Source organism: Equus quagga, chromosome 14 (genome assembly GCF_021613505.1).
Source record: "Equus quagga isolate Etosha38 chromosome 14, UCLA_HA_Equagga_1.0, whole genome shotgun sequence".
In the NCBI taxonomy this organism is placed as follows: domain Eukaryota; kingdom Metazoa; phylum Chordata; class Mammalia; order Perissodactyla; family Equidae; genus Equus; species Equus quagga.
This window is the reverse complement of record NC_060280.1, coordinates 60,649,058-60,676,362: the sequence shown is the minus strand read 5'-3', so window position 1 is coordinate 60,676,362 and position 27,305 is coordinate 60,649,058. Positions and strand designations below refer to the sequence as shown.

Sequence of the window (27,305 nt, the reverse complement as noted above, 5' to 3'; positions counted from 1 at the left end):
CATAAACAAGATCCTCTTCAGCAAATATTATGATATGGAAAAACCCATGCTAAGAAGGTGTCTAGATGTCATTTTAATTGAATCAGATAATTAAAAGGATAAAATCGCTTCCTACAAAATCCACTAATAAGTAGTTAGCCCTACCTATGGAAAAAGGTATATCCTTGATTAAGAGCGTCTTACACAAGCAATGCCCAGTGAAGGTAAAAATCAACATATGGAAATTTGCCTTTGTGTCCAATCATTTTCAAGATAAATATACTCAAAATACTCCACCTGTCCAGTGTGCTTATCCACCACATGAAACCGTGTATTATACTGGGGTTCCCAGCTTATTGCATCAGAAAAGGCCTTTCCCCAAATTTTGGAAGTGACAATTCTCCACAGATTCATCTTTAGAGGCTGTTCAATGAAGATTATGTAGTTCCTTGTCATTCCTAAAAGGTTCCAGCAAACAATAAAATGTTATTTCGCAAATTAGAGTTGTCTGAAATGTGAGTTATGGGGACTTGTCTGAATGCCTGGACATTTTACTGCTGACCTAAACAAATCCCAGACAGAAATAATTCTTCACTGTTTCCCAGCTTTGCTGTACATATTTCCTGTCCCTACATGAAAAAGAGAACTGCTTAGAATAACTTGAGTTGAATGCCTTCAGCTTGCTGGTTACCCCTTTTTTGTTCTTTCTTTTTAAATTGTTTTGGTTTAGGAACAAGGTAAAGAAGCATAATATTAAAGTGTTGATTATGATCTGAAACTTTATTCCCTAATCCTTTTGCTATTTATACTGGGGGTAAGGATTCAGGAACAGACTGGCTATAAAGGTTTACAATGCAGAAGATAAACACTCTGAGAAAAAGCTGAAGCAATCTGTACAGACTATGAATTCTTCCCGCAAATACAGTCAAGACCTTTTCAGTCAAGACCTTTTCAGGTATGATTATTATCTGTGGACTCTAAAGTTACCTAAAATTTTGAATCCTGTCAATTTTTAATGGTCAAATGATTTTTTTTTAATTTTACTTTTTAACAGTGTTTTTTATTTTCACAATAAATTGAAGGGACGGTACACAGATTTCCCATATATCCCCTAGCCCCACACATGCATAGCCTCCCCATTATCAACATCTCCCACTAGAGTGGTACATTTGTTACAACTGATGAACCTACACTGACACACTGTAACCACCCAAAGTCCATAGTTTACATTACAGTTCACTCTTGGTGTTGTCAATTAATTTTTTAGTACTTGCTTGTACTAAAATAACTATATATTTTCAAGCAGTCAGTTGGTTAGGGTAAGAAGTACATGACTAAACAGAATAAACTTAACTGACATTAAAATGCAGTCTTGATCTCATTAGCCCCGTACTCTGACAAGCTGTATTAACACAGTACTTTCCAAAACTAGTCCCTCTGCTATGGCGACATTAGGGCAGGTCCCATTACAATTTACCTTCTCTCTGCACTCACCAAAGCTATGGTAGTAAGAAGGTTTCATCTTCTCTGCAGAGGCAATAGAACATACCACCTGGGCTCCATGGATTGTCTCCCCAAGGTCCACCTTCTCTGGAGGAACTCGAATAACATTATAGCAAGAACCTGGAAAACGGAAAATCCTGTCTTGTTTTACATACTTTCTAGAGTAAAAGATAACCCTTGTACTTGCAGACTAGGCAAAAGCAGTTAAGAGCTTTATACAATGTGCATGACATCCATATTTCGTGAAGAGTTATTTCAAACAAAGACTTGTATATAAAAAACATATTAACTTTATAAAAATTATTAGCTAAGGTTTTGAAACAATACACACAAAGTAATCAACCATTTTTTTGCTCTCAAATGGTTTACTGTATTTTAATGCTCTCAAATGGTTACTTTCTCACTCCCTGAAGGCGCACTCAATCCCTACTTCATAGGAAAAGATAACGTAGCAGCCAGGAATATCCTCAAATTCTACTTGTCCCTCTCCTCACTCTCCACTATAATCTCCATTTGCATCTATGTGCAACACCTTCCCTTCAGTCCTCTGAATCCCTGGGGTCACTTTGGGGTCCCATCTCATCCTGTCTCATGAACATTCATTTATACAATCATTCATCTGACTATTGCTTACTACTTCTTCAATAACCAACTCAAGCGTCCACTCATCAAGTAGCCTTCCCTGACTCTTCCCCAGCCCAAAGGTATTTGGAGCCCTCTTCTATGCCCTGATTATATCTATACAGTCATAGCACTTATCCCATCGTACTATAATTTTCCTGCTTGTTTATCTTCTTCCCAGGAGACTGGTGAGCTCTTAAAAGGCAGGATCATCTCTGCATCCTCAGTACCAAACAAGGACTTAGCATTTAGCAGGTACATTATAAACAGCTTTGATGGATTAACTAACAACATAACGTTTGTTAAATGATTCAATGAATGAACAAATATTGATGTCATACTGAATTAACTTCCTGTTATTAGAACTGCCAATGTAGGTACTGAAGAACTTGGGTAACACAGAATTTTGCAATCACTAGCTTCCTTTGGAACAAGATAACCATTTATTCGGCAACTACTTATTAAGTGCCAGCTATACTCCAGGCAATCTTCCAACTGTCCTAAGTACCATATTCCAGACGCTTCTATACAGCAGTGTACAAAAGAAACACAAGGCTCTTTTTTCATAAAGCTCAAATTCTAATAAATTATACGATAACTAAAAAATATAATGCATCAGATGATGATAAGAGGACAATTTAGAGAATTTTTCATTTCAAAAAGCCTTTTTAAAACATCTGAAAAAGCTAAAACAATTAAAAGCTTTTTACTTCCTAAAGATAGAAATTACCAGCAAGCACTTTATCACAATGAGAATCACTAAATTTCCCCTAGATGAAATTTAGCATCCTAGGTAGTATAGCTCCCTGTAGCTACATGTACATTTGAGTTCTAGTTCAAAAACTCCTCACTGAACCAAATAATCAAGTAAGAAAAACGAAGTAAATTCAGTTCTAGTTGAGATCAGAAGATAAAGAGAAGAATTTCCTGTCTCAGCAATTGGGTTAAGTGACAAATACTCAAGTCACTAAATTTAAAGACTAGTAGAACTATTTTAACCACAAGTCTTGAAGGCATGATTAAGGGAGACAGACCCAAGAAACACCCAGCAGAGGAATGCCCAGAGGAATGACCTGCCCAACACTGTGAGTCTAACTCTGTGAGATTCTTTAGACCTTGTGACAGCAAATTGAGGCAAAGCAATAAGCCCAGCCTCTGATGATTGGTGAAAGGGCTCCTCAAAGATCCAGCGGCCACTTGCACCAAAATCAGAAGGGAATCTTGTTAAATGCACCAAGAAAAGGAGTCAGGGGGTGGTTAAAAAGCAGATTCTTGGCCCCTTTTCAGGTCTACTGAACCAGAATCTCTGAAGATAAAGCCTAGCAATCTACATTGCTAGGAAGCATTCTGGGTGATTCTTAGGCACACTAAAGGCTGAGAATCACTGATCTAATGACTATTTATTTTAGGATACATAACTGAGAATTGTTAAACAGTATTTCTCATTTTATGATCTAGTTACAAAATTATCTACTTGGTTAACAGAGTTAATAAGAAATTGATTTTTTTAATGATCAAAAAAGACGGATGACAAAAAACTGCTGAGTCAGTTTACCCACTTGCTGAAACATTTTACCAAAAAGGATGTTTGCTGTTTCCTGTAACAGCTTTGAAGAATACATCCCTATCTGAGATCAAGCAATAAAGAAGAGGGGAGATGGCTGGGTGATGAAGTTTCCAGGGTACCCTATCTCTACTTGAGCCAGTAAAAAACACATCTGCAGTATTCATTTTCAGATACACTCATACGTATAAATACGGAGAGGTAGAGACGAACAACCCACAAAGCCAATTACTCACCAAAGGTATACACTAACCTATACAAAAGGTAATCTGTACAAAGGTGTCATAGGTTATAGATGATAGATTGATTGACAGCTAAGATAGATAGAAAGATCTACTACTTATACTTACACCTTCCTTTTCAAACAGAGAGAAACATTTGTACTCAAGTAGGAACGTGAATTTGCATGCCCTGAGAGAGTCTTCTGTACTCAGTGGTAAACAATTCTTAAGTTGGTCTAACAGTGACTAATAGCAAGCCTTGGGGTGTGATTCAGGCTTGCTGACAAGTCTGGTCTTATACACTTGGAAGCTTGCCTATGCAAGTATCTTAAAGTCTCAAGATTCACTGCCCTTGTCTGTAAAAAGGGGATAATAATAGTACCTTTCTCAGAGAGTTGTTAGAAGGATTAAATGAAAAAATATACGAAAAACCACTTAACACCAGCACATACTAGACACTCAATAAATGTTAGCTATCATTATCAGGTATTAAAACTTTCTCAGCAGGGGGCTGGGCCTGGTGGCACAGCTGTTAAGTTCACATGCTCCACTTCAGCAGCCTGGGGTTTGCTGGTTCGGATCTCAGGTGCGGACCTACACACTGTTCGTCAAGCCATGCTGTGGCAGGCATCACACATATAAAGCAGAGGAAGATGGGCACGGATGTTAGCTCAGGGCCAGTCTTCCTCAGCAAAAAAAAAAAAAAAAAAAAGAGGAGGATTGGCAGCAGATGTTAGTTCAGGGCTAATCTTCCTCAAAAAAAAAAAAGAAAAGAACTTTCTGAGCAGATTGGTAGGCAGTTGGGGAAGTACATGGATATCAGGAAAGAGATGTGGTGTAATTGACTGTGAACGCAATTGCACTATAACCTCAACTGACTTTAGTGCGTTACTTCCATGATAAAAATAAATTCCTTCCCATGTAATAGACAATGTAGCTTCCCTACATCTCACTGCTGCAGCATTCTAAATTTCTTACACTTACAATATGGTACTTATTAAAAATTCAAGTTTAAGAAACACGTACTGAAAATCCCTACAATGCTTGTGAGCCAGGAAGCACAATGGACCATAAATGTGTGAGCCATGCTGAAACAGCCAAATAGAAAATCAGCATCTTAGCATATGTGTGGAAAGACCACAGAACACATACTTAATGATAAATTACATACTTTAAGTTCAGTGACGCTACTTTAGAGATTTCTTTCTGAAACTTTCAAATGAAGTTTCATATGTTTACATCTTAACCATAATGGAACATGAGAAGATAGTTAACTTTCAATTGTTTTTAAAAAGACCTCCATTCTAACTTTACCATGTGGCCCATAGGAGTTTCCCATGTTGTAGGCTGTTCCATCTGGGTCATAATGAGGATGTGCAGTTGCTCCATTCACAGCAATAAATTTGCTCCAGTCTACCTGCAAATGTAAGACCATCAGAGACTTTTCAGTGAAACATGGGCAGATCTCATGGGCATAGACAGTAAGGATGTGCCAACTATTTTAAAACAAAATATGAAAACTACAGTCTAAGCCCTAAGATCTCACCTCTGAGAAATCAAAATTATTTTTCCTACTAAAGCAAAAGAAACTAAGACAAAAAAACAAAACTAAAAATAAACAAAACCCCTACCACCAAAAATGGACAAAATGATTATCCAGTAAGGATTTTGTACGTGTGTGTGTGCCCACAATCATAGGAAAGTTCAATAGAAGAAGAACTAAAATTGAGGTCCAAAATTTTATTTTATTTTTAATTAATGTGGTACATAAAGGCAGTATAGGTCTAGACAATCTCCCGTTCAATTCTCCCTGTAGCTAGGAAGAACATGAACTGACCAAAGTAAATCTGTACTACTCTGTTTCTCCTTCACCCTAGCCTTCAGATATTAGAAGTAAGGAGGAAGTCTAAAATTATCTTTAAGGAAGACCAACCCCACAGGGCATTCTAATCAGGACAGAGAGTGCACAATAACTTGAAACAGTGGGTAACTTTGTTTTTGTTTGGTTAAGCCTTCAATTTCTTCTTCAGATATCTACTACTCTAAAAATATTTCAAATGGAAAGAAATTTTAGGGTCTCTTTTATTTATTTTTTAACCTATATTTTACCTTTTCTGTTTTTTCCAGAGTCTCAATGTCCACTTTATTCATAAAGTTGGTCTCACTACTGATGTAGTAATCACCCTTGTACCGCACATAGTTGACATTAGTGTTGTCAGTCATTGCTGAAACCAAACCCCAGAGTTATTAAAACACAACAACTTACTATAACAGGCCCCAAGCACTCAATCAGGGAGAGAAAGCAGTTTAAACATCCTCTCACACCAAAAGAAAAGTCTATTTCAAGATTTATCTTTATATAAATTGTCATATATCATAATAATTTAAGTAATTGTCACCATCACCTGCAAATTCTGGGCCCATTAAAGGCTGCTTACCAAGCTGTTCAAACTTTGACATAAAACGTTCAAAAATACTCTTGCATGGATCAGGGAGGGCCAGTGTGCCAAATTCTGAGATCACAATTCGATCATGAACACTGTTGGCCTTGTATGTATCACTCTGTAGAAACTTGCTCCTATATGTCACTGTGCCCTTCTCTATCTTGAACTGGTGAAGCAAAGCCATTCCATCAAACCAGTGATTGTACCTTCAAACAAGAGCAAAAATAGAAAAACAAATATTAATAAGAAAAAACACGGTTTCAAAATGAGAGATTTCAAATAGAGAGAGAAGGAAACGGGACAAGTTCCCAGCAGAACCTGATTAGTCAGAGAATTTGAAATTAAAGGGTAACAGCTTTTGAGTATGTCCTGAAGCACAAGAGGAAACAGCAACTTACCTTCTCCTGACCCTTATCCTCTGTCAAAAAGCTAACACTTCAGAGGGCTAAAGAGAAAATCTAAGCTGGTGCCTACTGAGATAATTCTGATCTTTACCCTATAGTCAAGAGAATAGCGTGAGAGAAATGCTTAACATTTCTCAAATTAAAATCGCTTCCTAAGCTTTTAGAACTAGTTATCTTTTATATCTTGTATATATTACATTTTCCATTTACTTTAAAATTTTTCTAATTTATCAAAATTATGCTAAAGTAAACAAATAAGATGATTGTCCTTACCGGATAATCATTTTTGTCCATATGATTACACTAGAAATGACCTATTTAAATGACGGAACATCCAAAAACTAAGGAAAAGATTGTGGCTTTACTTTTAAAAGGGTTTAGCATCATATTGTCTTTCCTTTCATATGCTTGACAGATTGAATGCTTAATTTCAGCATAAATAAGGGAAGCTAACATCATCATCTTAAAAGGCAATGGTCCTGGGGGCTGGCCCCGTGGCCGAGTGGTTAAGTTCGCACGCTCCGCTGCAGGCGGCCCAGTGTTTCGTTGGTTCGAATCCTGGGCGCGGACATGGCACTGCTCATCAAACCACGCTGAGGCAGCGTCCCACATGCCACAACTAGAAGGACCCACAACAAAGAATATACAACTATGTACCAGGGGGCTTTGGGGAGAAAAAGGAAAAAAATAAAATCTTAAAAAAAAAAAAAAAAAGGCAATGGTCCTGAAAGCAGGGATTCAAAGAGAAATTTGTACATCCATATTTATAACAGCATTATTTACAATAACCAAAAGGTGGAAGCAACCCAAGTATCCATCAACAGATAAATGGATAAACAAAATGTTTACATACAACGAAGTATTATTCAACCTTAAAAAGGAAGCATCTGTCACATGCTACGTACGACATGGATGAAACTTCAGGACATTATGCTAAATGAAATAAACCAATCACAAAAAGACAAATACTGTATGATACCACTTACATGCAGTATCTAAAGTAGTCGAATTCATAAAAACAGAAAGTAGAATGGGACTGAGGGAAGGGGAAATGGGAAGCTATTGTTTAATGAGTATGGGCTTTCAATTTTGCAAGATGAAAAAGTTCTGAAGATTGTTTCTTAACAATGTAAATAAACCTAACACTAACCTGTATGCTTAAAAATAGTTGAGATGCTAAATTTTGTTATGTGTTTTTTACCACAATAAAAAAAAATGCAGGAAGTAAGAAAGTAGAGAAAAGGCCCTCTTTACCCAGTGATTTAAGATGCCGTCTTTATCATAAACTAAATTTCCATAAGTTCTTTTTTTTTTGTAAAGATTGGCACCTGAGCTAACAACTGTTGCCAATCTTTTTTTTTTTCCTCCAAAGCCACCCAGTACATGGTTGCACATTCTAGTTGTGAGTGCCTCTGGTTGTGCTATGTGGGACGCCACCTCAGCATGGCCTGATGAGCAGTGCCATGTCCCCGCCCAGGATCCAAACTGGCGAAACCTTGGGCCACCGAGGCGGAGAACTCGAATTTAAAAACTCAGCCATGGGGCCAGCCCCCTCCATAAGTTCTTGAGTCTGTTTCTGGGCTTTCTACTCTGTGTCACTTGTCTATTTACCTATTCATGCACCGATATCACAATGTTTTAATTATAGAGGTTTTATAGTATATTTTAATGCCTAGTAGGCCTAGTCCTCCCACTGAAAATTTTCTTTTTTAGTTTTTTCTTGACTATTCTGGGATATTTATTTTTCCATATGAACTTTAGTATCGATTTGTCTAACTTCCTTAAAAATTTTGTTGGAATTTTTATTAACATTGCATTAAATTTAAAAATTAATTTAGGGAGAACTGACATCTTTATGATGTTGAATCATCCTAATTAAGAACAGAGGATGCCTTCCATGTGTTAAACGTGTCTTTCAGGAGTATTTTAAAGTTTGCACATTTCTTGTTAAGTTCATTTCTAAGTATTTAATCTTCTTTGCTGTTATTGTAAATGGCGTTTTCTACCATTATGTTGTTTTTTTTTTTTTTTGAGGAAGACTAGCCCTGAACTAGCTGCCGCCAATCCTCCTCTTTTTGCTGAGGAAGGCTGAGCTGAGCTAACATCCGTGCCCATCTTCCTCTACTTTCTATGTGGGACGCCTACCACAGCATGGTGCTTGCCAAGTGGTGCCATGTCCGCACCCGGGATCCGAACCGGCAAACCCCAGGCCACCGAAGCAGAACGTGCGCGCTTAACCTCTGCGCCACCGGGCCGGCCCCAAGTTTTCTACCATTATGTTAGCTGATTATTGTGTAGATGAAAGCTATTGACTTCAGTATGTCAATTTTACTTGCTGTTACCTTACCTGTTATTGTTTGAGTTAGTTTGGTCACTGATTCTCTATGCTTTTCCAGGTCTACCATGATATCATCTACAAAAAGAGACAGTTTTACTTTACTGATCCTTATGCCTCTAATCAATTTCTTTAGTCTAATTATATTCGTTATATTTAGTTGAATAGTAGTGGAGATAGTGGCCATCCTTTCCTTGCTCCAGCCTTAGAAAAAATACTTGTAGTGTTTCCCAATTTAGTATTACTGGTTTTAGGACAAAGATTAGGATATATTAATGTCTATATATGTATTTATACACACACATATGTGTGTGTCTGTGTTCGAATAATCATGTTAAGAAAGTATCCATCAAATCCTATTTCTTCAGTATTTTTAGGAGAAATGGATGTTGAATTTTCACAAGTTTTATCAGCATTTATGGAGATGATTATTTTTCCTGAGACATATTAATATAGTATATGATATTAATGGATTTCCAAATAATGAATCTACCTTGCACTCTTGGAATTAATCCTACTTGATCATAGTAAACTACAGTTTTAATGTAGTACTGGATTCTGTTTGTTAACAAAATATTTATTAGTACTATACATTTTGTACTTTTTCATGGATATTCATATATAATAGCAATAAATAATAGTTCTCATTTTTGTACCATCTTTATCATGTGTAGATATCAATATTACACTTGCTTCATAAGAAGAAGTGAGAAGTTTCCTTTCATTTTCTATTCTCTGATACATCTTCGGGACTATCAGATATTTGAAAGTTTGCTAGAATTTCCCTGTGAAACAATCTGGGCCGGGTGCCTTCTGAAAAGTAGTTCCTTAATAAGTTTCTCTTCTCCCTCTACAGAAATTGGTCTGTTTAAACTTTCTATCTCTATCAACCGTGGTAATCTGTATTTCCCCAGGAAATTACTCATTTCATCAAAGTTTTCAAATGTATTTGCACAGAGCCTACAAAGTCTCTTGTAATTTTTCAACTATTTCAATGGTTTCTTTCCAATTGTCATTTCTTACTTTTGTACATTTGTGCTTTCTCTCTTTCTCTTCTTGATCATGTTAGCTAGTGGTTTCTCTATCTTGGTAATTTTTTTCAAAAAATATTAAAAATTAAATAGTTTCAATAATTATTGCTATTCTGGTCTAACTCCCTCTAAAACTACAATACAGAGAGCCAAACACAATACTCTGGGTGTAAAACCAGACATTGAGGTTCCCCAATTAAGATATTTCATGTTCTTTTATTTCCTCCTTATTTTTCTTTGTTACTACCTCATAGGGTTGTCAATCAAAACTCCTTAGTAATTTTTAAAACGTTCTGCTGTTAAACCACATCTCTTTCATACTGTGCATGTAAATTTGTTTTTGTCCTCCATATTTACCTTTAATAATTTACAACTTGCTCGATTCCATCTCACAAGATTCTTCTAGAGTCTGTCATTCAATGCATTCATTTAATCAAATCAACCCACATTTCTTGAGTCCCTCCTATCTGCCAGACATTGTACCAAGACCAGTGCTTACAGGCACATAAGCAACTATGCCACAAAGTGATTACTGAGACAATGCAGAAGTGTTAAAAAATGCTATCCATGCACAGCAGGAGCAACAGGATGTAAGGATGTGGGGATCCAGGAAAGGTCAAGAGGGGAAGAGACATTTCCCTAGTTCTTAAGCCTGTTTGCCATTTGAAGAAAAGAAGGGCATCCCAGGCAGAGATGGTAAAAAGAGGAGGAGTCGTGAAGGCATATATCTTGAAGGAAGAGCCAGTTAACAAGTCAGTGTTTTGGCAAAGCCATCAGTGGCAGGCAATGATGATGGAGATACAGGTCAGCACAAGACCTGTCGGCACTTAAAGACTATAGGCTTAAAGACCTTCAAGAGGAAAGTGTGGAGTTTTGAAAGAGGAGAGTGAAACTGTAAGACCACCATTTTAGAAAGGTCACTCTGGATACAGGGCAGAATATGAGATAGAAAGAGACGCATCTAGACTTGGAGAAACCAATGAGGAGACCAAGCAATAATTCAGTTGAGAGAAACTGAAGCACTACAGTAAGATAAGGACAAATTCCAAAAAAAGTCAAAGGTGACTGACAGAATGTAGGCAGTGACAAAAAGAGAGAGCCAAAAAGTCATACTCGAAGTGATGGCGATGCAGAATAGGTGAAGAGCAAGTATTGGGGGAAAAGCAAGTCGCTCAGTTTTGAATAAGAGTATGAGCTATTTGTAAATATCAGGGTAAAGATGTTCCACAACCAGTTGGTAAAATACAGGTCTAGAGGGGGCTGGCCTGGTGGCATAGTGGTTAAGTTCACATGCTCTGCTTCACCGGCCCCAGTTTTGCAGGTTCAGATCCCAGGCACACACCTACACACCACTCATCAAGCCATGCTGTGATGGCATTCCACATATAAAATAGAAGAAGATTGGCACAGATGTTAGCTCAGCAACAATCTTCCTCACACACACACACACACAAAATACAGGTCTAGAGCACAAGAGACGGGGGTGGGGTGGGAGATACAAGTTTGAGAGTTATCTATGTGGGACAGGAATAGGCACAGGCACAAATGAGATAATAACTACCACCTACTGAATATTTTCTACATGCCAGGTACTGTGCTAAGCACTTTACCACATCTTTCCTTATATATAAAATATATATTTGTCCCCCACACATTGATCCTGTGAGGAACTATTATTTCCATGTTTCAGATGTGGAAACCAAGGTTCAGAGCAAGAACATGCCCAGGGCCACAGGGCTGGTAAGTGGCAGAACAAGGATCTGAACTCAATGCTGACTCTAAATCCTGGTATCTCCACCATCCCAAAACGTAAGGTGAACTATAAGAAGTCATCTGGCCAGAAAAGGCGCGGAGAGAGAGGGCACTGAAGGGAAAGAAGAGAATGGAAACGTACTGGGGCCAATTCTTGTCAGCCATTGAATGAGGTACTTCATATGCCTTGTCTCCTTTAATCCTCATACCCAGTCACTAAAATCAGTATTATTAGTCACATTTTCCACATGGAAATCCTTGCTCAAGATCACAGCACTCATAAGTGATGAAAATGGGATTTGAATCCCCTCCATCTTACTCCAAAGAATATATTATTTCCACTATACCAAAGAAAGCACAAAATGCAAGAAAAGAAAAGAATATTCAGGGCAGAGGCTGAGATATACCAAAGGGACAAGTGAAGTGAGATGAGCAACAAAAAAAATTACTTTAGAATATACTCATAAAATTTATAAAATTATTTAGAACATGCAACCAGAGGGATAGAAGAAGAATCAGGGGAAAGTGTTATGTGGGAATCCAGGGACGGGAGAACTTAAGACGGGTGATCAGTAAGGTCAAACACTGTAGAAAAGTCAGGCTGAGGACTGGAAAGTCCATTTCATTGAATAGTTAACAGACTTTGGTGAGTTTTTTGAGAACTGATACTGTAAAGTGGTGGGGTTAAAAGTCAGAGGGCAGTGAACTGAGACCTCAAGAGGGGGGAAAACAGAAGTAGTAAAGAGAGGAAAAGGGTATTAGCTGAAGAGGAAGATGGGATAGGCAATGAGGGTTTTTTTTAGGATGAGAAGATATTTGAAGACTGAAATGAAGGGTTAGTGAAAGAGAAATTGGTACAAGGGGAGGAGTGTGAATGATGCAGCAAGATTTCAGAGGAGGGGAAGAGGACCACTTCCTCCTCTTGATCATGAGGAAGCAGGAATAGGCACCTAGGTGGGGAAATTTGGACATGGGGAAGAGGGAGATTAAAGGAGCTCAAATCCAACTGCCCCTCTATTCATTATGAAGTAGGCCAGTTTATCTGTTGAGAGTGAAAGAACAGGGAGAATGAGGGGGACTTCAGGAAAGGGACCTGTGGGGAGCTGGAAAGAACAATGACTGCTCAAGATTCCCGCGTGGCACCAAGGACTCAGCTAGAGCTGGAAATCATCATTTTGTAATTGAATCAATCAGCAAGGTTATGAGATTTCCTCTAGAAGTGCTCAGCAGGCCTGAGGCATGAGTGGAGGAAACCAGGAATGGGCTAATCTAGGACTGGAAATGGTCAGAGGAGAGGCAGTGATCACCAGCGCCGAGGAAGTGAGGATGGTGGTAACAGTGTATTTGAAGTGACTGATGGTGGAATCCGCACTAGGAAGAGGAAATTAAAGGAGAGCTGATAAACTGAGAGGAGAGAACAGTAAGGAGAGGAGAGCTTAATGTGAGTGAAAATAAGTGGACTGAAAATAACAAATAGAGGAGTGTGAAAATTGAGGTTTTGAGTACAAAAGAAGAGTTTCAGAGTTCAAGATTTCAGAGGTAAGACAATTCTGTGGAAGGAGTTCCAGGATGTAGCCTTAGTATACGGCCTTGTTGAAGTGGCACAGAGGGGGACAATTACTGCAGTGGGGACAGTCAAGGAACCCGAAGGCTAGACTTCTTCATCATGGATCCTGAAGTCATTCCAGGAGAGTGGTAGATATTAAAATGCTAAGGATATTTACTATTCTGCCCAGATTCATGTAATTTAAAAAACTGATAAGCACGCCTTCAATGAAATCATTAATAAAACATTTTTAATGGAAGAAAGGCCTTTATCATGTCATTACTATGTCTTCATGTTGAGAGACCTACTAAGTGGCATCGAACAAAGAGATGAGAGATTCACAACCGAGTGGGGCTCTTCCTAACCACAGGTTAAGGGTTACACTGGCTTTAGGTCTCTTCCACTCGCTTTAAGTCTAATGTGGGGATTTGACCACTAAACTACGTCTCAGTTTGTCTCCTCTTTGACCTGAAAATATCTATACTTCACACCCAGGAGCAGACAAGACCCATTCTTGCTTTAAAAGCCTACTACTGGGGCCGGCCCCTTGGCCAAGTGGTTAAGTTCGCGCGCTCCACTGCAGGCAGCCCAGTGTTTCGTCGGTTCGAATCCTGGGCACAGACACGGCACCACTCATTCAGCTATGCTGAGGTGGCATCCAACATGCCACAACTAAAAAGGATCCACAACTAAGAATATACAACTATGTACTGGTGGGCCTTGGGGAGAAAAAGGAAAAAAATAAAATCTTTAAAAAAAAAAAGCCTACTGCTGACTCTGAAAAAATTGATTTGAAGGATGAAGTAGACACTTATGAGGACCAGCCTCACCACCCACTTCTCCCACAAAGATGTTTACCTTAAAAGAGGCCTGCGGTGCAAGCCTAGGCCCTGAGTGGCTCTGCTGCTTGGTTTAAAATTTACTAGAGCTGCTTCTGCAGCAGATGAAATACCATATGCTTTTTGCAAGAGGCTGTTACTCTGTGGGGGTTGGACTAGTGGTTTTATTTTTCTCTTCCTCCTCCTCCTATTCTTTCTTTTTGTCTCATAATCTTTTTTCAAATTATAACTTGTGTGAAATCCAGGTATGTAAAATAGGAAAAAGCAGAGCTTCTCTGGATAGGGCCAGAATGGGAATCCACAAGCCAGCTCACTCATGCTCTTTTTCTCTACCTCCAAACCATCTCCCCAACTCCCAGCCCTGCCAGCCCCCACTCCAGGCATCTAAAGTAACTTTTAAGGGCTTCTTGAAGCAGCCAGGGATGGGGAGAACCACTGCATTTTATTTCCTTTTAAGCACTATCATCTTATAAGTCTATTATTCAGTGAAGACAAGATGCAACAGGTTCAGCAAATTAAAATATCTGGAATATTAAGAAACATACCTTGAACGTGTCCATAATTCTTGATCTGCTTCCAACAACAGCTAGGAAAAGCACAGTATGACCGTGATCATAGTCCCACCAGGCCCATGGGAATGGGGTAACTAACAGAAAGTAGAATGGATAGTTGCCAGAGGCTTGGGGAAAGGGAGAAGGGGGAGTTATTGTTTAATGGGTACAGAATTTCAGTTTTGCAAGACGAAAAGTGGACGGATGGCTGTGATGATAGCACATCAATGTGAATGTACATAATGCTACTGAGCTGTACACTTAAAAAGAGTTAAGGTGGCGTAGTGGTTAAGTTTGGCATGCTCCACTTTGGCAGTTCAGGTTTGTGGGTTCAGATCCTGGGCGTGGACCTACACCACTCATCAGCCATGCTACAGCGGCAACCCATATACAAAATAGAGGAAGACTGCAATGGATCTTAGCTCAGAGCGAATCTTCCTCAGTAAAAAAAGGAAAAGTTAAGATGGTAAATGTAATGTGTATTTTGCCACATTTTTTTTAAAAGGCAATCGTTCCTGGAATACCATCCAGCCTTTAAAAATAATGGTCATTCAGATTTCATAACAACATGAATAAAAAGGCTTTTGACAGTGTGAGGTTTTTTAAAACTAGAGCAAAAAAATCCGCTAATATCTAAAATATATAAAGAACTCATACAATTCAACAGCAAAAGACAAACAATCTGAATAAAAAGATCTGAATAGACATTCTCCCAAAGAAGATATACAGATGGGCAACATCACTAATCATCAGGGAAATGCAAATCAAAACCACAATGAGCTATCACCTCACATCTGTTAGAATGGCTATTATTAAAAAGACAAGAAATAAGAAGTGTTGGCAAGGATGTGGAGAAAAGGGCACCCTGTTAGTGGGAAGGTAAACTGGTGTAGGTACTATGGAAAACAGTATGGAGGTTCCTCACCAAATTAAAAATAGAACTACCATGTGATCCAGCAATTCCACTTCTGGGTATTTATCTGAAGTAAAAAAAAACACTAACTGGAAAAGATATACGCACTCCCATGTTCACTGCAGCATTATTTACAATAGCCAAGATATGGAAACAACCTAAGTGTCCATCAATGGATGAATGGATAAAGAAAATGTGGTACATATATATAATGGAATATTATTTAGCCATAGAAAAAGAAAGAAATGTTACCCATTTATGACAACATGGATGGACTTTGAGGGCATTATGCTAAGTAAAATAAGTCAGACAGAGATAAACAAATACTGCATGATCTCACTTGTATGCAGAATCTAAAAAACAAACAAGCTCACAGATACAGAAAAAAGATGGTTACAAGAGGTGGGGGGTTGTGAAATGGGTGAATGGATTCAAAAGGTACAAACTTCCAGTTATAAAGTGAATAAGTCAGGGGGCCAGTCCCATGCCCAAGTGGTTGGGTTTGCACACTCCACTTCAGCAGCCCAGGGTTTCGCCGGTTCAGATCCTGGGCGCGGACGCAGCACCACTCATCAGGCCATGCTGAGGTGGCATCCCACACAGCACAACCAGAGGCACTCACAGCTAGAATATACAACTATGTACTGGGGGGCTTTTGGAAGGAAAAAAAAGAAGATTGGCAACAGTTGTTAGCTCAGGTGCCAATCTGTAAAAAAAATAATAATAAAAAACATAAAAATAAACAAGCCATGGGGATGTAATGTACAGCATAGTGACTATAGTTAATAATACTGTATGGCATATTTGAAAGTTGCTAAGAGAGTAAATCATAAAAGCCCTCATCAAAAGAAAAAAACTTTTTTTGCATGGTGACGAATGTTAACTAGACTTACTGTGGTGGTAATTTTGCAATATATACAAATATCGAATTATTATGTTGTCCACCTGAAACTAATATTGTTATATGTCAATTATATCTCAATTTAAAAATTCTACATATAACATGATTGTAACTATTTAAAACAAATCTATAGAAATGGGGGGAAGACTAGCAGGAAAGTGTATTTCCAAGTGCTAACAGAGAATGTGGTACACACTTTTTCCTCCTCTCTTCTATATTTTGAAAAGTTTTATACAGGTAAAAACTTTAATAATGAAAAAAAGCTTCTAATATTTAAAAATGTTTAAAGCAAAACAGATTCCTTCCTTCCCATAGGGTTTCTTCACATCACTTCACGTCCTTGGTAGACGGAGAAATGATACACTAAAGAGTTATTGGCTTTTTTCAGAAACAGACTCATAGATAGAGAAAACAAATTGATGGGTGCCAGAAGATGAGGGGATGGGTAAAATAGGTGAAAGGAACTAAGTACAAACTTCCATTCATAAAATAAATGTCATGGGGATGTAACATACAGCATAAGGAATATGGTCAATAATACTACAATACCTTTATATGGTTACAGATGGTAACTAGACATATTGTGATCATTTCAGAACGTATAAAAATATTGAATCACTATGTTGTATATCTAAAACTAATATAATATTGTATGTCAATTATAGTTCAATAAAAATAAATAAATAGGGGCCAGCCCTGTGGTGCAGCAGTTAAGTTCGCACATTCCGCTTCTCGGTGGCCCGGGGTTCGCCAGTTCAGATCCCGGATGCGGACATGGCACCGCTTGGCAAAAAGCCATGCTGTGGTAGGCGTCCCACAAGTAAAGTAGAGGAAGATGGACATGGATGTTAGCCCAAGGCCAGTCTTCCTCAGCAAAAAGAGGAGGATTGGCAGCAGTTAGCTCAGGGCTAACCTTCATCAAAAAAAACAAAGAAATAAATAAAATAATAAATAAATAAATAAATAATGATAAAACTAATTGCTGTTAGGATTTATTTCAAAAGGAAAGTGGTAGTATAAGACATGATACTGTGATCATAAGAAGAAAATAACAAATGAACAAAAAGAGTAAAACACAGTTAGGAATCTCTAATTTCTAGGTGGAAATTAATTTACTAATTTTAGCTAATACCAGTTATCAAAAATTTTCATTGACCAGAAAAAGCAGAGTTCTCTTTAAACAGTCAGTGTTATTTTTCCTCAGTTTTAGAATAACTATGGGAATGCTCTAAAATTCTCTACGGCATTTAGTTTTAATAAAATAACTTTTTTAGAAGAGTTATCAGGGTTTTTCATTTATTTACATATATTTATTGAATGCTATTTAAGTGAGGGCACTGTCCTAGAAATTGGGGATATGAGGTGAACATGAAAAAGCCCTGCCCTCCTGGAACTTACATTCTAGTGGGGGAACACAGCTAATTTAAATAAATAAACAAAAAACACTAGACATTGTGGGGCCAGTCCCATGGCTGAGTGACTAAGTTCACGTGCTCCTCTGCAGTAGCCCAGGGTTTCGCTGGTTTGGAACCTGGGCATGGAAATGCCACCGCTCATCAGGCCACGTAGAGGAGGCGTCCCACATGCCACAACTAGAAGGACCTACAACTAAGATGTACAGCTATGTGCTGGGGGGGTTTGGGGAGATAAAGCAGAAAAAAGAAAAAAAGATTGGCAACAGTTGTTAGCTCAGGTGCCAATCTTTAAAAAAAAAAAAAACTAGACATTGATAGTGCTGTGCAGAGAATTAAAATAGGTAATACAATAAATAAGAGCATTTTTAGATTGGGAGATCAGGCAAGGCTCAAAGGACATGAGATTTGAACTGATATCTGAGTGACAAGAATTAGACTTGAAAGATAGATGAGAGAGCCAATGCTAAGACTGAGCAAAAATAAACATGCCCAGCTTGAGGAACTGAAAGAGCCATTGTGTCTGCGGACTACTGGGTAAGGCAGTGGTATGAGGTGAAGACATTGTCCCTTCCTTCAGGAACTTGTGGTGAAATAGAGTTCACTAGTCACACAGACAGTTCCTGTTACTTCTCTTTTGGCATAAACCTTCAGAGGACATCAAATTCATAATATTCTGCAGAGAAGAAAATCAGGACTTTTAAAAATAATTAAATCTCCATTTTTTTGCTATAGGCTACAGTTTCCTCATCTTTAATCAACGGGATTGCATGGCAATGTTAGCCACAGAGAGGAAGCAGATACTAATGCATATTGCATAGGAGCAGCCCATGCTAAGAAATCCAGATTGTTCTCCAAAATCAAGGCTTACTTATCCTTCCCAAACTCAAATTTCCCGGGTCCAATTCGAAGTAAATAGCCATTGAGCCAGTCAGGAAAATGTCCTCGGACTCGAGCAGCGACGATCTGTGGAGTCTCCTCCACCGTGGTGAGTAGCGGTGCAATACATGGAAGACCCTCCCTCTTACTGACGATCACTTTTTTCTGATGAGTATTTTCCATGTACTTCTTCAAAACTGTGAAGAGGAAATCAAAAGCACAAACAATTTTACCAATCTCCCATAAACATGCCTGTTTCTCCATAGACAATAATCTTACCTACTGGTAAGGGAAATGGAAACATAACACCAAATACCGTCTCCAAATACCTCTCTCCTTCCTCATTCTCAGACCATCAACTCTTTAGTTCTCCATTTTTGAACCACAATAATCCTTTTTATATTCTTGAAGTACAAATCTGCCTAAGAAGTAACTCAGGACTTTAATTACTACTATTATCGTTTCTCACAGTTGAACAACGCTCATCTTTTCACCAGACTGAATCTACATGCTAACCCTAGATGTGCTAACAGTAAAACTCATTTGTTACAATAAAAAATGGCCACCATTCAATACTATCATAATTACATTGACCTCAGTACTTCAGTACACCAGAACATGATCCCAAAGATAGAGCAATTTGTAAAAATTTAGTAGGAGCTATAATTTAATTTCTTCTATTTTAATGCCATACACATGAACGTACATGGCATTTTCTAGAAGGGTGTCATGAATTAAATTATGCAGTAATACGTGGTCTGAAATTACTTGAAGTTCAAAAGCCACAAGAAGAAAAAAATCATATATAATAAGGAGCTAAAATTGTCCCCATTATTTCACACTTATTGAGTGTTCACAAGGCAGTATTGCCTAACACAGAAGGGTGATCAAATATATAATTAATTAGGTACTATAAAATACAGTCCTTTATTTTATTTCATAAAACTTTAATAGTGATATAGAAGTCTAAACTAGAAAAACAAATTAACACATAGGGACACTATTCCTCTGAAGAAGTGAGATTTGTATTCTTTTAGCAAAATATTTTATAATATTAAATCTAATATTCCATTTCTTTCCAATTTTTTCAAAAATTCAGTTTAGAGCACATGGGACCTTCTATTTTCTTATACGTAATGTAGGAGACAGAAAAAATTCCCCTTCTTCCCATCTAGGTTCTTTGGCTGGTCTAACACCTGAGTTGATATAAGGCAAATTAACAAGAGAAAAACAAACTTAATTATGTACATATGGAGCCCTATAAAGATATGAAGACTCAAAGAGCAGCCAGGTAATTGAGGCTTATATAACATTCTGAGCTAAGAAAAGGGATTGGGTTCTGGGAATAAAAAGAGAAGAAAAGTCATTCACAGGAAGGAGAGAGATGTTTGGAAAAGCAAAGTTTGGTCTGTTATGCAGGTAAGTTTCTTAGGTACAAAAGCATCTCTGGTAATAGCTCTCTTCCTAGTACAGATCCCCTTTCCAATTTAAATTTAGGCAGTTGATGGGGAGGTAAAAGAGCTTTCCTGAATTTGCTCAGGTATGATGCCCTTTAGCTCAAAATAATCTTTATGCTAAAGAGACATATTTTGAGGTGGCAAAATCTGCTCCCATTCAGTCCCACCTCTGAAACTTCAAATAAGAAGTTTCACAATCCAGAAGCTAAGTTGGTAGGTTGCTCCCCATCTCATTGAACCAGTCTCAGTCTTGAGAACAGATCAGTTCGGTTAAAACAGTTATGTCTCATTTCAGGAGGTGGGTGACGCAGGTGGTCTCCCAAAGTAAGGCCTATATTGCATAAGCAAGCAATCAGGTATTTAATAAGAGGCAATTCTACGGAAACAAAAAAAAAAGTTAATGATTGGACCAGACTATAAACCCAATCTGAATCTCAAGGATTGCCAGTTGAGAGAAGATAAGATTTCTAGATTTAAGGGTCAAAGCGTCTTTTGCAGTTTGAATGTCTCTGATGACATCATCAAGGATTTAGGTAAATGTTCCGTGTGGCCCATACAGCAACACGCACAAAGGTCATCCATACGTGAGCTGTTGTGGCAATTTCTCTGAAGTTTATATCAAAGTTGCTCAGGTTCACTTTGCAGGATTCACGAAAAGGACAGTTATAGTTCTCAATGATTCCAAGTCAATAAGAGTGGGAGAACACTGGAGATGTTAGTTTGAAGATTTGTAGCCAGATTATTTGAAGCAATTAGAAGAATTTAGAATGCAGTCCAGTTTACAGGTAAATAACAAAACCTCAAAGACAATGAATAGAACTAGAATCTGATATCCACAAGAATGTATTATAGTTTCTACCGAAATAGAATTTTTCTCTCTACAATCACCCCATTTGTACCAACAATAATTATAGTAAAAATAATTTGTTTGCAAAATAAGTCTAGTCATTAAATTTGGCCTAGTTATTTATATAAATGCAGCAAGAACAGTGATTGATCATACAAGCTGTCTTGAATCTGCTTTACTGAAACTTTTCATTGGAAATCTCAGACTTGCCATTAGACTTCACCTGCAATACCTACAGATCTGGATGAATTCCTCTCTTCTCAAGCTCTCCCAAAATATCCTGAGGTTCTTGCACGTACCAAGAAGTGACCATCCTTACTCACCTGGTTAGACTGCAAGGTACCAGGCTGTTTTTTCCAAAGCACCTTATTGGTTCCATAAAGTCAACCTTAGTTCCTTAAAGCTGTCTGGTCATATCTAATTCTATGCACAGCTCTCTCAAATATGACATTCCAGTCAAAGCATTTGTAATACAACCAATGTTTCCAATTGTGTCTTGTTACAAGGAGAACAGATTCTTATTGAACTTATGCAAAGAAGTATATTGTCAAAACGAATGTTCACTAAGTTTCCAAATTCTAGAGGGACCAGGTAGGGAGAAAAAGTAATTGTTTCATCTTTGATTACAAGGGTATAACTTTACCAAATTGCTATAAGTCATAGCTGGCTTAAGAGAAAAGAGGAAAAAAGTTTCCTTAAATCTAGAAAAACAAAAAGTAAAGAACCAGCAGTGTTTCAAACAAAAATCCCTCATCAGTTCATTCAGTCCTATGTTGTTAATTCCTGTTCTGCTTGAATTCAGTTTTTACATTAGTTCTGGAAATTCTTACCCAGTTTAGTTTTACGATCTTAAAGTTATTAGAAACCTGTGCTTGCCAGAGTCCTTTCCATGAATCTCCTTGGAAATGAAGCACTTTTGCAGGAACACTTTTGCAAAAGCATCAGAGTGAAACAATAACTGTAAATGACAGAAGACTTTAAAATGGTCATGGTCAAAAATCTGATAAGAGTTTACTATAATGCAATTGACAAGAAAATTTGCTTATTTCTGTGACATATACCATTTTAAGAGAATAACCAGAATTATGACTGGTAACATTATAACAAGATATACTAGATAGCTTGGAATTTCATACAATTTCTGGAACATTTATATTAATACAGCCACAAAAAATACAATCTAAAAGTTTAGCATTACCCCTTAGTTGACATTGCTTCCCTACATAATTTAACATATCAAGTAAGCCTAATTATTTTAACCTTTCCCCACCCCATTTTTTTTTAATAAGGAGAGAGAATAAATCTTTTGAGATGTTCCAGGAGCCCTCTGGACAATCCCAAAGTTAGTTCTAGGTCAAAAAGACTTCATTTAGAATTTGATTTGGTTGGTGAAGTTTGTGAAAAGTATCAAAATATTTGGACACTTGACTAAATAGGATCACAGATCATTATGAAACAGTACTTAATTATCTATTTGACCAAAGTGATAGTAAAAGATTTCAAAGGCAAATGCAGAAGGTTGCATAGTTGTGAGCAAAACTTAGCTCTTTTAATATTAGGAAGATTCAGTTTTCTTAAATAATCAAAGACCTAATGATAAAGATACGGGAAATTATTTTGACAAAACACATAATTTTTGCTTTCTAGGCAGATTACTTAAAAGGTAAAGAAAAGCCTTTCACGATCTCTTATCAGTAGCAGACCAACAATCCAAGAAAACTTTGTCCTTTACAGATGAAAGAAAATCAAGTTTTAGTTTTACATAAGTACTCTACTGATTTTAAAGCTTAACTGTATAGCCCTTATAATAAATTCATTCAATTTTAGCCAACTTGACCACACAATGTAAGATTCTCTCTCTCTCTCTTTCTCTCTTCACAATTTTCTATTTAATTTGTCGTTTATTCTCTCTTTTCCTGTTTTGAAGTAACCAGTTTTACTTTGGGACAAATTAACTTTCTTTTCCCTTAAAAAAAATGCATCTTCATATCTCATACTTTTCTCACCAAAAAGCACATCCTATTTCCCTTGTATACAGAGTTTTTTCCCCTTATTTTTCTAGTAATTTTAATTATATGTATTAATTAGAATTCTTAACCTATAGGAACTTTAATTTCTAGTGAAAACTAAGAAGCAAGCAATTGTGAACTATTACACTAGCATTCTTTAGATTGGCAAACTTATGAATACATTTCCTAATTTCTAAAAACATATGCCCTTTTTAAAATAGCACAGTCCTTCAAGGTAGTATGAGACATATTTGCTAACAGACCCAAATTTATCTTTAATTTTTCTGTGATAGGAAGCCAAAAGTAGATCAATTCATTCAGTAATTAATGCTTCATTATTTTCTCTTCTTTGGAAATGATCTAGATATTCAATGATCTTCCATCATTTAACTTAGAAAAACTCTAAAGTCTTTAGTTACCAAAAAGATTTGGGTAAACTATTTAAGTAGAGATACCATAAAATATATCTATTGTCTAAAGGTCACCCAAAAACTCTTATCTCATTTACATCAATCTATTCATTTGGTGCTAACAATTATGTTTAGGCTACCCACAAAAATTTCATGAGAAATTAGACAAAGTCAGCCATCATTCTAAGTTATTTTTTTCTTGCTGACAAATTTTAGAACAGAGATAACATGAATTTATTTGATTAATAAACCCAGGTAGAATAAAAGTTGCATGTCTACATTATATTCAATGTTGATAACTCTAAAGATATATCTATTTTAATTAAACCAACAAATTTAAACTAGCTTTCATACCAAATATTTTTCCAGATCACCTAAGAAAGCACTGGGGTTAGTTTCTGTTTTATTTCTGAGAATTTTAGGAATACTTAATTCATATAAGCACTTGTTGGTTTTTAAGCCAATTAAATAGAGCTCTTTTACAAATTAATTTTAGCAATATTATCTGGAGGTAGAAAAATACCATACAACACATATATACAGACACAGAGACCTTATAGATACTAAAATTTTAGCCATGAGTCAGGGACGAGAATACAAAACTCACTAGTTTATAAAAGAACAGTTGAATCCAAATTTTCTTTTGACAATTGGAATAAGTTAAGTTTACCCACTTAGATGGCTAAAGCTTTTTATCAATATTTGTAGGAAGGACATTTAAGATTTTTCATTAGCCCAATTTCCAAATAGCTCCTTTTTTCTCCTTCTGATGAGAAACTTCTCCCTAAAGTTTCATTTCATTTCAAAGAATGGGTATGTCTTAGAGTAGACAGAGGTAGAAAATCTACATCACAAAAGCACAGAGAAATTATCTGTTTTCTCCAAGATGGAGTTTTGGGGGCATATTTGCTTATTACCAGAGGCCTATAGTAATTACTATTTAAATTTTTCCTTCTTTGTTTTTAAGTGCAGGACAATTGTACTTCCAGGGTCCTGATTTTTTTTTTTTACAATATCTGAAAATATCTGAAGGCAAATGGGAAGGGGTGTAAATGGACTTTGAATTGCTCTCAGAGATATGCTTTTTCTCTAAAGATTTAAGTTGCAAATCAAGATCTATTGATTTTAACTCCTTTTTTCTCTTGTATTCCTTCAAGCTATCTTCAAAGAACTGAGTAGCTGCTTCCAATATAATGCTTAGAGGTTGACTAGCCCATTAAACCACACTATTTTGAATATATCTTTTTATATCAGGGAGAAAATTTCCTCCTAAGGTGGAAATTAAAAGACTTCTATGTTCTGGAGCTTCAGGGTTTAGTACAGTATGCCTTTGAAAAGTCTATATAAAGTGTTCAATAAAGGCCTTCGCAGGCCAGCCCAGTGGTGCAGCGGTTAAGTGCACACATTCTGCTTTGGCAGCCTGGGGTTCACCAGTTCAGATCCCAGGTGTGGACATGGCACCACTCAGCAAGCCATGCTGTGGCAGGCATCCCACATATAAAGTAGAGGAAGATGGGCATGGATGTTAGCTCAGGGCCAGTCTTCCTCAGCAAAAAGAGGAGAATTGGCAGTAGTTAGCTCAGGGCTAATCTTCCTCAAAAAAAAGAAAAAAAGTCCTTTGGATGCTCTCCTTGTTTCTGAATGCACAATTTAACTTAGACCAATTCACCTTAGTCGGGAAAGCCTCTACTATTGCTCCTATCAGCCCCTGAATATCAGCCTTCAGCTGAGCCATTTCCTGGTCATTTGTAGGAGGACCTGGGAAAAATTCTGGCTATCTGTTTCCTCTGTGAGAGGTGTTTTCCCCATTTGGCTTGTATGATAACTATAGTATAATCATGGGTAGGAAGAACGCCTTTTAACAGCCAATCTAGGTCCCTGAAAACGGGGCTGTGAATGGCTACTAATCTTTCCAATTCCTCTCTAAACTCGGTAGGATCTTCTGAGAGTGGAGATAAAAGGGCTTTACAATTTAGAAGACCTGCTGCTGTCCAGGGGAACATGAATTCATTGCAGTCGGGATCCAGGGGTCCTACATCCTCAAAGGATACTGCATAGGAAGGCCTGAAGCTGGCAGAGCCTCATTACAGAGCCCTGAAAGTAGGAGGAATTGTAAAGATGGCAAAGTGAGCCCTACCACCTGTCTTGGGGGCTTCTGCTAAATTCACTTCCTGGCTTTTAATATTTACATGAGTAACCTGTATACCCCAGGTCTGGAGATCAGCCTGGAGTGCTTGTTGTAAATCCTGGAAAGAAAGGAAAGTCAAAACAGGCAGCTTGGTGTTTAAGGGATTTTCTGGGGAAGTTGGAGTCGTCTTGGGATCTAAGGAAATTTGCTGAGGTGTGGAGCTGGATTTTGAGGGGTGTTTAGATCAGGGGCCCAGAGATCCAAAAGATCTTCTGGAGGGTCAGGGACAAAGAGCTGGGGATAAAACAGGTGTATAAGAAAGTGGAGAAGGGGAATTTACATTAGATGTGGAATTTAATTTTTGTTGTAAGTCCAATTTCTGTTCTTTTACCTTATTAAGGGAGTCCTTAAAGCCAGCTGTTATATTCCTTTGTATCCACTTTTAAACTTGGTCTTTCCATAGGTACCAATAAGACAATTTTTTAGGATAAGAGCTCTCTAAAAAAATTTTTTTTCTGTTAAATATAGGCAATTCAAAGGATCCATCATTTGGCCGTTGACAAATAGTCACTTATAGTAATCTCAATAGCAATGGAAACCAATAGGCCTTTTTATGGCTTAGCATGGATGCAAGAGGCTTTCCAAACAAGAGTGCAAAAGATGCAGCTCTCACAGCATCCAGAAAGTTCACTCCCAGAGTTAGCCTAAGAAAGCAAAGACCTTCGTTGACACAGGTGGTAACGTAACCGCAGGCCCTCCAGGACCAGTTCAACTGACCCCATCTTATCGACAGAGTAATTAAGAGTTGTCCTGCAAGAGCTAAGACCTTTTGTCTAGTTCAGGCCAGTTGAGACCACCAACCCATCAACTGGGCCTGCACAAATGCTCAACAAGCGACCTTTTTGACATCAAGGAGCTAAAAACTCCACTCTCAGATCATGGTAACGCCACCATTTTGTGAACATGCATCCTTAGAAGAGGCATGAAGCTTGACTTCGTTTGTGCAGATCATCACTTACCTCACTTCTCTTTACCTTCAATCATTCATCTCCACACTTCAGACTGCCCTGTCCTTTATCCCATAAATTGCGCCCCAAGCCCCTATCTCTTTGCAGATAGATCTCGCAAAATAAAGCTACATTTCTTTTCCCACAAGCTGATGCCATAATAATTGGTGTTTTTTTATGCACATTGCGCAAGAGAATCCCAATTTTGAACAGTAAGAATGGTGTAGTGCAAATGGTGTCTCCAGTTTCCCACAAGAACGTGAGATGCCTCCAATCACAGACCCACTATTTGGTGACATTGGGCAAGAGCTACCGGAAGAGAACTTTTCCAGCACCAACAAGACAATGAAGATTGAGAGGACAAAGACCCCTTATGGATCAGGGCCCCTTATGACAATCAGCCCCAAGAGTTTGCACAGTCAGACAAAGGGAATGCTGCTTATTGACCCACAGCTTATTTGGCTATCTGCCAGATGCACACCACCACATGAATCCTCCAGTTGGCAGAGACTAGAGAGAATATTCTCACTGTTCATAAATCCAACCTCTTAG

The 27,305-nt window shown here is 37.7% G+C and overlaps 1 protein-coding gene across 3 annotated transcripts in view; it reads right to left on the bottom strand.

Annotated features, from left to right (window-relative positions):
• BCO2 (beta-carotene oxygenase 2) overlaps window positions 1-27,305 on the bottom strand; it is a 47,742-nt gene that overhangs the window by 16,037 nt on the left and 4,400 nt on the right. For 2 of the 3 annotated variants that reach the window (XM_046637608.1, XM_046637607.1), the window contains 6 exons: window positions 18,888-19,092; window positions 6,327-6,538; window positions 5,998-6,113; window positions 5,203-5,305; window positions 1,474-1,602; window positions 277-437 (listed from right to left, as the gene is read on the bottom strand). In XM_046637608.1, the coding sequence (XP_046493564.1) occupies window positions 277-437; window positions 1,474-1,602; window positions 5,203-5,305; window positions 5,998-6,113; window positions 6,327-6,538; window positions 18,888-19,078 (912 nt within the window). In that variant the 5' untranslated portion in view covers window positions 19,079-19,092. Of the gene's footprint in view, window positions 1-276; window positions 438-1,473; window positions 1,603-5,202; window positions 5,306-5,997; window positions 6,114-6,326; window positions 6,539-9,083; window positions 9,157-18,887; window positions 19,093-27,305 lie in introns of those variants that run through there. The other variant, XM_046637609.1, reaches the window with a different exon arrangement.